The sequence below is a fragment of the Macaca nemestrina genome, chromosome 13 (assembly GCF_043159975.1).
Source record: "Macaca nemestrina isolate mMacNem1 chromosome 13, mMacNem.hap1, whole genome shotgun sequence".
Lineage (NCBI taxonomy): Eukaryota > Metazoa > Chordata > Mammalia > Primates > Cercopithecidae > Macaca > Macaca nemestrina.
The window spans coordinates 74,360,215-74,374,858 of NC_092137.1; the positions used below are offsets into that span (position 1 = coordinate 74,360,215).

At 47.8% G+C, this 14,644-nt stretch overlaps 1 protein-coding gene across 3 annotated transcripts in view; it reads left to right on the forward strand.

Moving 5' to 3' along the window:
* The window catches only part of LOC105465279 (tet methylcytosine dioxygenase 3), a 125,375-nt gene extending 112,875 nt beyond the window's left edge, over positions 1-12,500 (forward strand). For all 3 annotated transcript variants that reach the window (XM_071076929.1, XM_011713627.3, XM_011713629.3), the window contains 2 exons: positions 4,813-5,149; positions 5,927-12,500. In XM_071076929.1, coding sequence (XP_070933030.1) covers positions 4,813-5,149; positions 5,927-7,710 — 2,121 coding nt within the window. In that variant the 3' untranslated portion in view covers positions 7,711-12,500. The remainder of the gene's footprint in view (positions 1-4,812; positions 5,150-5,926) is intronic.
* The last annotated feature ends 2,144 nt before the right edge of the window (positions 12,501-14,644 follow it).

Genomic DNA, 14,644 nt, shown 5'->3' on the forward strand with positions numbered 1-14,644 from the left:
CTGGATTGTTACATGAGCAGGACTTGAGGAGCACTCCAAGGCTTTTTGCTTGAGCATCTGGGTGAGTGTTGGTAACATGGACCGAGATGTAGAGTAACAGGGGAAGGCTGAATTTAGGAGTAAGAAAACAAGAGTCCTGTTTCAAGATGCCTGCTAGATGTGCAGGTGAAGATGTGGAGTAGGCAGGGGGCAAGGAGGGTCTGGAGAGCACATGGTTTATAGTTAGAGCTGTGAGGCTGACGCCATCACCAGGGGAGTGCGTGCAGATGGAGAAGAGAGGAGGTTTGGACTTGGGTAGGGGCTTCCTTGAAGGGATGATGCTGGCTGTCTGCTCTGCCTTTTAGTCAGGTTCTGGGCAGACAGGGCTTCCAGGGGCTGAGGATGAGGTAAAGGCACCAGCACATTCCCCTGGAAAGAGGGCTCCCAGATTCCGGGTGTAGCTCATTCCCCCTGGGGATGGATGGACCCACCTTGGGATTTCATTTCTCCGCTTGCTTTCTATCCCTGCATCCAAGACTGAGAAGCAAGAAGGGACAGCTCCTGCTGGCACGCTGTTGTGAGGATTTCTAGGTGAAACACACACAGAAAGGGCATGCCCACAGTGTTAGAGAGGTGAAGGAGCTGGGGGGCCCTGGAAAGTGGGCGAGAGCAAGAGCACTATGAGGTGATCTGGATCCCAGAGCTTCTAGAGTTTGGGGTGGAGAAAAGGAGTATTTTCTTCCAAAATGAAAAGTGTTGTTTTTTCCTAAACAATTCTTTTTAAAATTTAAAGAATGTTAAAAAGGTTGCCTGAAATCTCAGAGATAACCAGTTAACAGTTTGATGACCATCCGTTCAGACACCCTAATGTGTAAGTGTGCATGTATGACTTTATGAAATCTTACCCAAACTGGGTCACATTATATATACATGCTGGTCTGTGACCTGCTTTTCTTAAGCTTTCTGTGTCAACGGACTTCATTTTCTGAGGCTGTATGTATGGCTCTGCCATCATTTATTTAACCAGTCCCCTATCAATGGACAGTAAGTGCTTTCAGACATTTCCCTTCTGTAAACCACAGGGAGAGGCCATTCTTCTCACATATTTGTGCAGTGGCGCAGTAACCTCCTTGAGATTGCATTGATGTTTACTTTTACAGGCTTGGGGCACTAATTCTCCTGCTTACTTGGCAACACTGGATTTTGTTAGTCTCTTTCATCCTTGCCTGCTGCCTGAGTGGGAAACATACGATCTTATTTTAATTTGTGTTTATTTTATTACTAGAGAGGTTGAACATTCTTTTCCTATTTCTTCTTACACATTTGAATTTCATCTTTGTGACTATCCTATTTGTGTACTTTACTTATTTTTTTAATCAGGCTACCCTTACCTTTTGATATTTTTAAAGTATCTCTTGTAGGAAATACGGCTTCTGCCACATCTCATCCTTTGGATTTTTCCTTTGGTCTGTTGTTTATAGCATTAGTCTGACAAACTGGTAGGAAGCAGGTCTGGCCAATCCAACAGAAAGTACACAGGAGGCTGGTCAGAGCAGAGGAAGTCGAAGACCCACACTAGTCTGGGAAGAAACAAGCTAGGTAGGGCATGACACCAAACTCACTTAGAATGCCTCTAAGTTAAAGGGTTAATAAAGTTAGTGCCATAAAAATATAAGGTTTCTGTTCAGTGTAATAAAGTACCATAATAACAATTGCAAGGCCAATACAAACTGGATACCTTGAGTTATCCTTGAGTTAAGATAAGCAGGTCAGGCCGGGTCCAGTGGCTCACACCTGTAATCCCAGCACTTTGGGAGGCCGAGGTGGGTGGATCACCTGAGGTCAGGAGTTTGTGACCAGCCTGGTCAACATAGTGAAACCCCATCTCTACTAAAAATACAAAAAATTAGCTGGGCATGGTGGCAGGCTCCTGTAATCCTAGCTACTTGGGAGGCTGAGACAGGAGAATCACTTGAACCCGGGAGGCAGATGTTGCAGTGAGCCGAAATCATGCCATTGCACTCCAGCCTGTGCAACAAGAGCAAAACTCTGTCTCAAAAAAAAAAAAAGAAAGAAAGAAAAGCAGGTCAGACTGGGCATGGTGGGTCACACCTGTAATGCCAGCACTTTGGGAGGCTGAGGTGGGAGGCTCACTTGAGCCCAGGAGTTTGAGACCAGCCTGAGGAATATGGCAAAACCTATTCTCTACAAAAAATTCCAAAAATTTGCTGGGCGTGGTTGTGCATGCCTGTAGTCCCAGCTACTGGGGAGGCTGAGATGGGAGGATCACTTGAGCCCAGGAGGTTGAGACTGCAGTGAGCCGTGATCAAACCACTGCACTGCAGCCTGGGCAATAGAGTAAGACCTTATCTCAAAAAGAAAAAAGAATAAGAAGAAAAAAGCAGATCGCAGAATAGCATGTATATGTAATGTGATCCCATTTGTAGTTTTATATAGCCATACATGCACACATACACACATACATACATTCAGATGTCTGGGTGGTCATCTAAACACTAACAGTGGCTAATAATTCACAGAGCTCCAACTGCTACAATATTTGCAACAAGTGATAAAGAAATGATAACCTTAATATACAAAGATGACTTCATGATTTAAAAAATGACTAGTCATATATAGTAGTGGGCAAAAGTCATAAAACTCACAAAAGAAGGAAGACAGAGAATTGTGTTAAAATGGGCCAAGGATTTATTTTAATCAGATATGGTAAGACATGCGAACCTGGATAATTTTCAGGAAAGAAGTTTATACTTGGATCCTAGAAACAGGAGGCAGGTCATGCTCTGGGGCCACTCGGGGGAGCACCGGGCCAGTCAGGAGACGGAAGAGGAAGGGTGGGAGCATGGCCCAGAGTCTTTGGTGGGATTTTGCAGGAAAGAATGGGTGATGCAGGGTAGCTACACTGGGGAAGTTTAGGATTGGACAGTTTGAATACTTTGCAGGCTCTGAGCTATAGGGTGGTTCCTCATGGCCCTCTCTCTATAAGGCCAGGGAAATACTGGCTTGGTGTGTAAGTTTGATAAAGGAGATGGCTGGGGGTGTGCACTCTGGATTTGCTGGTTCATATAGCAAAGGCACACTTGCAGGGAGCCATTTGCTATCTCTGGGAGTTAAGTAGCCCTGGGAGGGGCAGCCTCTCTGGGATCAAGACCTCAAATGCCAGAGCATCAAGAATATAGAAAATAAGAAAATACAGTCAACACAAGAGTAGAGAGTAAACTTGAATAAAAAGGCAAATCTTCTGAGAAATGTACACCAACAATGAGATCGATTTTAACAGTGAGCAAAAAGTTTTTAAAGAAATTAGTGGAAAAAATATAGGAAAGTTGAAACACATTCTGCTGGTATGAGTGAAAAACCGAATCATTTTTGAGGGTAGTCTGGCAATATGTGGCAGTTCTACTTAACATTCATTCTAAGCAATTAAGAATCTTACAAAATTTAGCTAAAAGGGTATTTCAAAAGGTATTGTTTATGGTATAAAAAATCGGAAACAAGTTGAAATATTTGATAATGAGATTAACACATTGATACAGTAGAATAATATCACACAACTCTTTAATCATATTAGGGGAGAATATTTAATGCACAGGAACATATTTATGCTATGTTAAGAAAAAAATGAAGCTATTATATGACCATAGGCATAGTATCCCCTTTAATTATCAAAAAGTAATTGTGTACTTGTGTATGTCCACAATTAGATGACCGTGGTATTTAAAGTGATTACTTCTGGGTGGTGGGATGGGAGATTTTATTTCCTTTTTGCTTGCCTAAATTTTCTTTTCTTTTTTTTTTTTTTTTTTTTTTTGAGACGGAGTCTTGCTCTGTCACCCAGGCTGGAGTGCAGTGGCCGGATCTCAGCTCACTGCAAGCTCCTCCTCTCGGGTTCACGCCATTCTCCTGCCTCAGCCTCCCAAGTAGCTGGGACTACAGGCACCCGCCACTTCGCCCGGCTAGTTTTTTGTATTTTTTAGTAGAGACGGGGTTTCACCGTATTAGCCAGGATGGTCTCGATCTCCTGACCTCATGATCCGCCCGTCTCGGCCTCCCAAAGTGCTGGGATTACAGGCTTGAGCCACCACGCCCGGCCACTTGCCTAAATTTTCTACAATCAGCACATAGAGTTTGTAATAAAAGGAAACTTTTTTTTTTTTTTTGAGACGGAGTTTTGCTCTTGTTGCCCAGGTTGGAGTGTAGTGGCGTGATCTCAGCTCACTGCAGCCTCCACCTCCCGGGTTCAAGCAATTCTCCTTTCTCAGCCTCCCGAGTAGCTGGGATTACAGGTGCCCGCCACCATGCCTGGCTAATTTTTGTATTTTTGGTAGAGACAGGGTTTCACCATATTGGTCAGGCTGGTTCGAACTCCTGACCTCAGGTGATCCGCCCGCCTTGGCCTCCCAAAAGGAAATGTACTTTAAGAGCAAAAGGAGACTGAGTGTTTAGAACCAGGAAGATAATGGTGGACGGTCTGAGCTTCACTGGGCAACGTGGTGCTGTGGCGTCAGTGCTATGCCAGAGGGCAGAGCAAGCCTCCAGGTCCTGGCCAGGCATCTCATCTCCTCTCAGCCTTCTTAGGATCACAGGAGATAATGTGCATTGAAAGTTGATGAGTGGACTGTAAATGCTGGTAATACTGTTGCCCCGTGAACCAAGATCAGTGTGCTTTCCAGAAACTCTCACAAGTAGTAGTGGCTGGTATTGGGATTGTGTGGGGAAAGACGAGGTCACGTGTTTTAGGTGCTCAGACCCCTCTCTCCCAGCACTTGGTCCCCCAACCCCATGTCCTCTCTCCCCTACTGCTTGGGGCAGGTCTGCACCCTGACCAAGGAAGACAATCGCTGCGTGGGCAAGATTCCCGAGGATGAGCAGTTGCACGTTCTCCCCCTGTACAAGATGGCCAGCACGGATGAGTTTGGGAGCGAGGAGAACCAAAATGCAAAGGTTGGCAGCGGAGCCATCCAGGTGCTCACCGCCTTCCCCCGCGAGGTCCGACGCCTGCCCGAGCCTGCCAAGTCCTGCCGCCAGCGGCAGCTGGAAGCCAGAAAGGCAGCGGCCGAGAAGAAGAAGATTCAGAAGGAGAAGCTGAGCACTCCGGAGAAGATCAAGCAGGAGGCCCTGGAGCTGGCGGGCGTTACGTCGGACCCAGGTGTGTGGGGGGAGGGTGCCCGCTGGGAGTCGCATTGGTGCTGTCCTCATGGGGGCCCTGGCTCTTCCACGCACCCTCCTGCATCACACTGGAACTGGGGCTTCTGCTTATTTGTCAGTCAGAAAGGTATCTGCAGCAGCCACAGGACAGCCAGCCTGATAGGAGGCTGTGGGGACACAAGTACAGCAGGACTTGTTATCTGCATGGAACTGAGCTTGGTAGAGGGGGAGCACTGGGTTTCTCCTCTAGTTTGCATCCCTCGGAGAATCAGAGGCCCCCCTCTGTGCTCTAGTTTGCTCCCTTCTGAGATAGGTGAGTAGCAGACTTCAGGGCACGTGGGTGTGTGCCAGGGCGGCAGGGCTTATGGGCAGAGACAGTTGCTGGCAGGCATCTGAGTTCTCATTCTCCTCGCCCTGGTCCCTGCAGTGATCCTGACCGGGCTGGGCAGAGAGTGGGTGGTGGTGGTTTAGTGCAAATTCTAGAGTTCTCTAGGGTGAGGAGAGGAGTCAGGGGGATACTGTGGACCCTGCATGAGCTGCTTCTCACCAGGGATTGCCTCCTCCCACCCCCAGTGGGGCTGGGGCTGGGCCTGTGCTGAGCGAGGCCCAGGGAGCACGTCCTGGTCTGGGCTGGACATGCCTTAGCACCTCACCTGCCTGTCCCAAAAGAGGAAACATCCCTGGGAAAAAGGGAGGGTCCATCCCCAGTTCCCCACCAGGGCCTCTCCAGGGTGTGGTGGTGTCTGCCCCTCTGCCATCTTGCTTTCTGTTTCCCCAGGCCTGTCTCTGAAGGGTGGATTGTCCCAGCAAGGCCTGAAGCCCTCCCTCAAGGTGGAGCCGCAGAACCACTTCAGCTCCTTCAAGTACAGCAGCAACGCAGTGGTGGAGAGCTACTCGGTGCTGGGCAACTGCCGGCCCTCTGACCCTTACAGCATGAACAGCGTGTACTCCTACCACTCCTACTATGCACAGCCCAGCCTGACCTCCGTCAATGGCTTCCACTCCAAGTACGCTCTCCCGTCTTTTGGCTACTATGGCTTTCCATCCAGCAACCCCGTCTTCCCCTCTCAGTTCCTGGGTCCTGGTGCCTGGGGGCACAGTGGCAGCAGTGGCAGTTTTGAGAAGAAGCCAGACCTCCACGCTCTGCACAACAGCCTGAGCCCGGCCTACGGTGGTGCTGAGTTTGCCGAGCTGCCCAGCCAGGCTGTTCCCACAGACGCCCACCACCCCACTCCTCACCACCAGCAGCCTGCGTACCCAGGCCCCAAGGAGTATCTACTTCCCAAGGCCCCCCCAATCCACTCAGTGTCCAGGGACCCCTCGCCCTTTGCCCAGAGCTCCAACTGCTACAACAGATCCATCAAGCAAGAGCCAGTAGACCCGCTGACCCAGGCCGAGCCTGTGCCCAGAGACGCTGGCAAGATGGGCAAGACACCTCTGCCTGAGGTGTCTCAGAATGGAGGACCCAGTCACCTTTGGGGACAGTACTCAGGAGGCCCAAGCATGTCCCCCAAGAGGACTAACAGTGTGGGTGGCAGCTGGGGTGTGTTCTCGTCTGGGGAGAGTCCTGCCCTCATCCCTGACAAGCTCAGTTCCTTTGGAGCCAGCTGCCTGGCCCCTTCCCACTTCACAGATGGCCAGTGGGGGCTGTTCCCCGGCGAGGGGCAGCAGGCGGCTTCCCACTCTGGAGGACGGCTGCGAAGCAAACCGTGGAGCCCCTGCAAGTTTGGGAACAGCACCTCCACCTTGACTGGGCCCGGCCTGACTGAGAAGCCGTGGGGGCTGGGGGCAGGGGATTTCAACTCGGCCCTAAAAGGTGGTCCTGGGTTCCAAGACAAGCTGTGGAACCCCATGAAAGGAGAGGAGGGCAGGATTCCAGCCGCAGGGGCCAGCCAGCTGGACAAGGCCTGGCAGTCCTTTGGTCTGCCCCTGGGATCCAGCGAGAAGCTGTTTGGGGCCCTGAAGTCGGAGGAGAAGCTGTGGGACCCCTTCAGCCTGGAGGAGGGGCCGGCCGAGGAGCCCCCCAGCAAGGGAGCAGTGAAGGAGGAGAAGGGTGGTGGTGGTGCGGAGGAGGAAGAGGAGGAGCTGTGGTCGGACAGTGAACACAACTTCCTGGACGAGAACATCGGTGGCGTGGCCGTGGCCCCAGCCCACGGCTCCATCCTCATTGAGTGTGCCCGGCGGGAGCTGCATGCCACTACGCCGCTTAAGAAGCCCAACCGCTGCCACCCCACCCGCATCTCGCTGGTCTTCTACCAGCACAAGAACCTCAACCAGCCCAACCACGGGCTGGCCCTCTGGGAAGCCAAGATGAAGCAGCTGGCGGAGAGGGCACGGGCACGGCAGGAGGAGGCCGCCCGGCTGGGTCTGGGCCAGCAGGAGGCCAAGCTCTACGGGAAGAAGCGCAAGTGGGGGGGCGCCATGGTTGCTGAGCCCCAGCAGAAGGAGAAGAAGGGGGTTGTCCCCACCCGGCAGGCACTGGCTGTGCCCACAGACTCGGCGGTCACCGTGTCCTCCTATGCCTACACGAAGGTCACTGGCCCCTACAGCCGCTGGATCTAGGTGCCAGGGAGCCAGCGTACCTCAGCGTCGGGCCCGGCCCGAGCTGTCTCTGTGGTGCTTTTGCCCTCATACCTGGGGGCGGGTTGGGGGTGCAGAAGTCTTTTTATCTCTATATACATATATAGATGCGCATATCATATATATGTATTTATGGTCCAAACCTCAGAACTGACCCGCCCCTCCCTTACCCCCACTTCCCCAGCACTTTGAAGAAGAAACTACGGCTGTCGGGTGATTTTTCCGTGATCTTAATATTTATATCTCCAAGTTGTTTCCCCCCCCCCTTGTTTGGGGGGCTTTTATTTTCTCTTTGTTTTTAAAACTCTATCCTTGTATATCACAATAATGGAAAGAAAGTTTATAGTGTCCTTTCACAAAGGAGTAGTTTTAAATTCCATTTAAAATGTGTATTTATTGGATTTTTTAAAAGCGACAATAGTAATGGTAAAGGATGGGCAGGAAAGGCCAGTAGTGCTCCCCCACCCAGTCTCGCTGGGTCCGGCGAGCCAAGCCCCTCGGGCACTGGCGAGGTCCTCAGCCATCTGCCCCTCGAGAGCCAATCGCGGATGGTAGCCACCCAGTTCATCCCTCCCGACACATACCCTTTCCCTTTGGGGAAGGGAGCCTCAGGACAGCCTCTGTCCTCTCTGATAGGATGGGAGAGTCTGCAGAAAACCATCTGGGGTCCTTTTTCCAGTCCCCAGCTTGGAGTCGAGGGGCAGATGCACCCCAGGCCAGCCCTGTGAGATGCTGGCATAGCTTTCCCCAGAAACCAGGTTGGAAGTAGATGGCTTCAAGCTTGCTAGTCTCCACACTGAATCCTCTGTCCGTTATTTATGGAGTCACACGATGTTATGGTTCACTAGGCAGCACCTCACGCTGGAGCTGGAGTGCGAGGTTCTTAGGGGCTGCGCCCACCACGTTGCCAAGCCAATGCATGCTGAGCTGAAGGAATTTGTCTTAGTGGCAGGTTTTTTTAAAAAAAATGCCCCCAAAGTCTATGCTGATATCGAAAAAGGGCTACTGTATCTTTAAAAACAGGAAGTTGAACCCAAGCTGTGAAAAGCCAGTGGTGCTCTGTGCATGGTGCTGTGCGGAGCCTGGTGCTGTAGTGTTGTGCTGGGACTTTCTTGACTCTTGGGCAGGTCACATCCTACAGGAGCTCAGCAGACCAGTGTAACAACAGTTAATGCGTCTATCCTGATCCCTGAATTTCCACATTGGACAATGGTGCATGCCTCACACCTGAGCCTGCTTCTTCCATGCTATCATCGGGTTCGGGGGCCTACACTTAACAATTTTAAAGTGCAAGAGTCAAACATTTTCAACAGGTTGCTATGATTTTCCTCCCTAATTGGTGCCATTTCTCCATTTGATCATTTTCTTTTTTCCTTTCTTCCCCTCTTCATCCACCTTAACAGACCTGTTGTGAAATTCTGGTGCATTCATTCGGTTCTTTGAAATGAGAATGTGGTGCTTAATTTTTGTGACGTTGTTGAGAGAGGTTGGGCCTGATGGGAGCAACACTCACGGTCACCACGTCAAACTTTGTTGGAGTGTTGGTTTTTCTTGTGATGTTAGCAGAAATGATCTCATGCTACCCATGTGGATGTGAGTGTGGTGAATGGGGGGCTTCATCAGGACACACAGAGGGGAATGTGGCCACACGGTGGATGACCACCAAGCCCTGAGATGAACAGGTGTTTACTGAGCAGTTGTATTCAGATATGGGTCTTCATGAATCATGTTTAACAATCAGATGACCGCTATAGGCAAGTTCCTGAGCTTCCGGGTGCCTTGAGTAAGAGCTGAGAACCGGCCTGCTGGGTGTTTACTGTATCTGTTTGGAGGCACTGGCGGAGGGTCGTTGTAAGATGTCCTGAGCATTTATGTGGTCTGGTTTTAACTGTAAATAGTGAAAGATTTTTTAAGCACTTTTGCCTAGATTTAAACAGCAACTTGAAAAAAAAAGTATGTTTTAACATGTAATTGTGGGAGAAATTGTAAATAGTAGCTGAATATTTAACGTGCTTTGTCTATCCTCCACTTTTACCATATTCTGTAAAGTTGCATTTATTTTACAGGACAAAAAATGAAATATTATTGCTTTTGAAATAAATACCCAAGAGCTTATCAGGACTTAGAATTATTCAGAACTCAGATTTATAGGAAAACCTCTGACCTTCAGTTTGACAAGCTAAAGGAAGCAGAGTCTTTAATGAGCATGCTAATTTTCTAGTTTTGAGGAAAAATTGGGTCCTTTAAATGCTATTTTGCTTATCGCATCAGTACTTTTATGCAGGTCTCATTTGACTCCGTGCTTAGGTAGATGCGGGGGTGCCTTGAAAACTTCATTTTAAATGATCTTAAGCAAGAAATACAATATTTTACGAAACATTTGGAGAATGTGACCGTCTGTATGACCCGTGGAAGCCCCAGGTTGGCTGTTGGTTTGGAAGGTCCTGAGTGTAACCCAGGTGATTCTGATACTTGGCATGTGTGAATCTTCCTGATGTATGTTAAATAAACTCTTCCCCTCATCACCCTTTGGTAGGAAAGCCATTAGATGAAAGGAGAAACCAATACAAGCTAAAAGCATGCGACGTCTGTCCCCCAGCCCAAACAGCCTTGGTTCATCAGTTTCTACAGTAGGAAATAGGCTGCTGAGAGGTGAGTCAAGAGGCAGTCTCCATTGGATGTCCCCACTCCCCTCAGAATGGCATTTCCAGAGTTAGGCGGTGCAGTTGCCGTGCTCAAGCCCATGCTGATTTGTACACTACATGTCTAACCTACCTCAAATCTCAGTCATTAAAATTAGCATGCTTTAGACATATATTTAAAAAGTAACTATGCACAGCTCTTTATCCCCCCCTTGCTGCTGAAGGTTTCTTAAAGAGAAAAATCAAATTTTTATTTTTTACTGGCACTATCATTTTTTAAGTCCTAAAGATGATTAACAGACATTTTTATCATGAGAAGAAAAATAAAGCCATTGCAACTAAAGAACCTAACAGCATGACCAAGTTCGAAGAGTCATATTATAGCAACGGAAACCGATGGCGTCTTAGTCATCTCCCCAGTGTGCCCTGTCCACGGACACCATCCATGTGCAGTGCAAACATTTGGTTCCTTTTTCTGCTCTGTTTTGTTTTCCCTGCCTGTTGCGTGCAAGGGAAGTGCTTGTAAAGTTCTGTGCTACGAGATTTTTAAAATAAAAATCGCTTCGCAGCAGGTTCTCACAAAATAACTGGTGCTAGCTCAAGAAATCTCATCATCTGACCATCAGAAATCTTGACTAAAGGCGTTGCATGGATTTGGGGGTTTTTTGGTTTTTGGTTTTGGGTCTGGTTTTTAGGAGGGCCAATGTTTCCCACGCCCCGGCTTCATGGGTACAGCTTTGCCTTCTCACCCAGGTGACGATGGTGTGCGTGGAAAGAGATGATACCCCACCACCCCCTCTTGGTCCTTCCACCAGCCTCTCTTGGAAACAGTAGTTTGGAGAGCAAGGGATTTTTAAAGCGCTAAAGGAAAGAAGTAGCAGAGCTTAACTGCTTTGTACCACACAGCAGTAGATGTGCAAGGATGGTTGACAATGAGTCGATGATAGCCTAATTTCATTGAGAGAAACCCAGCCAGACTTGCTTCTAGAGGTTTAATCACCATGAGATCTCAAACCAAGGCAAAGCTGGTGGAAAACTATGATATCCCTAACGTGCCTCAACCAGTATCTCTTTCCTTTTGTTACTGAAGTGTGTTTTGTGGACTAGGAAGCATTTTTATGAATTGAAATAGTCTAAATAAAATGGTGCTATGGTGTTTTAATGTGACTGTCCCTGATCCTGTCTTGCTGAGGTGCTATCAACGTTCTGAAACCACAACCAACCAAAAACAAGGTGGGCTCCAGTCTCTTGGCTTTTTTTTCCCCTCCCCTCTTTGGTGCTGTCTTAGACCCGTTTACCGTGCTATAATCTGCTCTGAGCAGTGTTGTGTTGTGTTGTATTATTCTTCCCTTGGTGGCCAAACAAAGCAAGTCGAGAAGGCAGCTATCTCCCTTTCTGTGATCGGGAGTGGGCCTGCCTGGCTTGGCAGGTGCTTTGGTTCCACACCTGTCTTCTCAGGCTTGATGTGAAAGAAAGGGCAAAGGGTTTTTTTAGTTTGTTTTTGAGGAAGGGGAGTTGGGTACTCCTGCCTCTCCTAGCATGATAGGCATTCTCATAGCCAGGGACACAGATTTTCTCCTGCAGCCCAGGGTGCTAAGCAGACATCTCTGGGAGTCCCAAGGGCACACCAAGAGAGACCAGATGGATCTCCTTCCTCCCCTGGCACTGGCCGGGACCATGGTGGGCAGGGGCTTCATTCTCCGACCCAGCGTTGCTTCTGCCTCTCATTGGTAACCCCTTATGTTCAGACTAAAGGAAGGAGCTTTCTTTGCTCACTCGATGCCACTGAGGCTGCTTTTTAGTTGGTGCTAACCTAAATTTCTTCTTGGGTCCACAGAAGTTGATGTTTTAAAAACTCAACAGGAAGCTCCATTTTGTGTCATCCACTGTCAAAATAATTTTTTTAAATACCTCAAAAACAGGACATCATGACAACTTCAGTAAAGTAGATTCCATGAGGGTCTGATACCTGCAGGTTGTCCGTCTGATGACGTACTTGACCTTGAAAAATCTGGGGTCATTTTTTTTGCATTCTTCGGCAGTTAAGATAGCGGAACGCCGAAAGGAAGGAGCGTAGTTGGCTGTATTTCATGTTTAAGTTTTGCTTTTGAATAAAATGTGAATTTCCTATGCCCATCTCATTGAGCTTTCTCAGTCATTGTTGCTGTCATTTGAAATGACTCCCTCAAAACCTAGTTTTATTAGCCAGCTGCCTCAGCTGTAGTATATGGTCAACTTCAACATACCCTGGACCAAAACATTTTTGAGGTGCATACCCCCAGCATGAGTTATACAGTCCCACATCCAGGTGCACGGAGTGCGAGTGCGCTCCGCGAGTGCGGGGGGAGGGGCGGCCCCCTCTGGTGCTCCCAGCCCTTCCTCCTGCAGAGCTGCGGGCAAGAGCAGAGCAATAGGATTCTCCCCTGAGCAGAGACCGCAGCACAGAAATGCAAGGTCTAAAGTTGCTTTTTGCCTAAGAATCAGCGAGTGATTTGGCCTACTTCCTCATTGGCTTCTATTCTGATATCAGGGATGCTTTTTGTAGTGGTATTGTTTGCTCCCTCTTCGCGTTTTGACTACCCGTCATTCAGGGGTAACTCATCACTCTTCACACGGGGATTTAAATTAAGAAACTAATTGGCTCATTTGAACATTCCAAATTTTCTTGGTTTCAATACCCTTTTTTTTTCTTTTGAGGGGAAAAGAGGGGAGAAAAACAGGAGTGATGTCATTTCTTTTTCATGTATTCCAATTAAAGAAACAAGGGCAGGTCGTATAATGGCATATTAATACATTAGACTTAATCTAGAACCCCTGTAGCTTTTTGATGTGTTTTATTTCTTATCTCTTTGAATTCCTGTTTGGTTACTTGGCTTCCAATGGAGGTGAACTTAACAACCATACTTGAATATTCCGTCTTGACTTTGTAAACTGTGGCTACTTGAAATGAAGTTTATCTGGGGTTGATGGATGAATGGTAGATTTTTGCAATGTCTCAAGGCAATAGGATGTGTATTAAACTGTAGATATTCTTAGTACAGTAAATTTATGCTGATAATTTTATTTTGTATAATTTTTACCTTTTTGTTAATATTTTTTCCTTCCACTTTATTGGTTTGCCTCCTGAGCTACCCCCTCCTTTACCCTCCCTTCTCCCTCAGTGTTTCAGTAAATTTAATTTAGGGTGCCTAGAAATTGCAAGTATGTATCCTTTTTGATTTGTATTTTATTATAATTTACACAAACAACTGGGTTTGTGAACTGTATTACTCCTGGTATCTTTAAAATATTGTGGGTGTTTTAATAAATTTTATATTTATTTTTTGCACTCAAATTCAGTGTGGGTTCTTTTTTTCCCCTCCTTGAACCAGGACCGGAATGTGTTGTCAGGTACCCTGTAACCTCACCCTCCCACCGTATGTTGTAGATGCACAAATGAAGCCCTCACAAATAGCAGTGGCGGAACCTGACCTTGTCCATTCTGCCACCTGGATAAAGGAATGTTCAAAGGCTATCAGCTGTGAAAATGGGATCTAAAGGGGGAAAGTGGAGATGGCCTTTTTCTCATCTATGTTTCTTTTTGTTTTCTTTCCCTTTTATGTTTTTTGGCCTTGTTTGTTTTCTTTCCACTGGGAGATACTCCCCTCCTACTATAATTAACTTCTGATGTTAGGTTTGCTAAAGGATCACCGAATGCTGCTTGGTTGGGATGGCTTGAACAGCAAGTCTAGTAGGGAGTGGCTAATACGGAACCGGAGATTCTGCTGACCAGAGGCAGAGGTTTCCCGTAAGATCCCATGCCTGGAGCTACCTTCTTTAATTCAGATTGCCAATTCTGGAGGTGGCTGTTCTTGAAAAGGGAATAGGAATTGAGGAAGGAGAAGAGAGAATAGTGAATCTGCTCACTCTTCCTCCTTCCTTCTGCGTGAAACATCTGACTGAAGTTGATCCAGTGTCTTTGAGGGACAACCAGCCCAGCTGTTGATAAGGACTTCGGCAATATCCCAACATCCCAAGTCACTCTAGATGGGAAAGTTCATCTCTGAGGGCATCTGAGTGAAAACACCATGATCATAATGAGTGCCAGGTGATCGGCTTGGAGGTTTTTATCTCCATTTTACTTTGCTTGCAAAGGAACCCACTGGAAATGCCTTGGCACACCTGGCTATCCAGGGATCCTCAAACATGTTTATATGTTTTACAAAAGTGGGGTCACACTGTGTTTTGTAACCTGCTTCCCTCCTTGAGTTGGAAGAGACCTAGGTCTGTCCCCT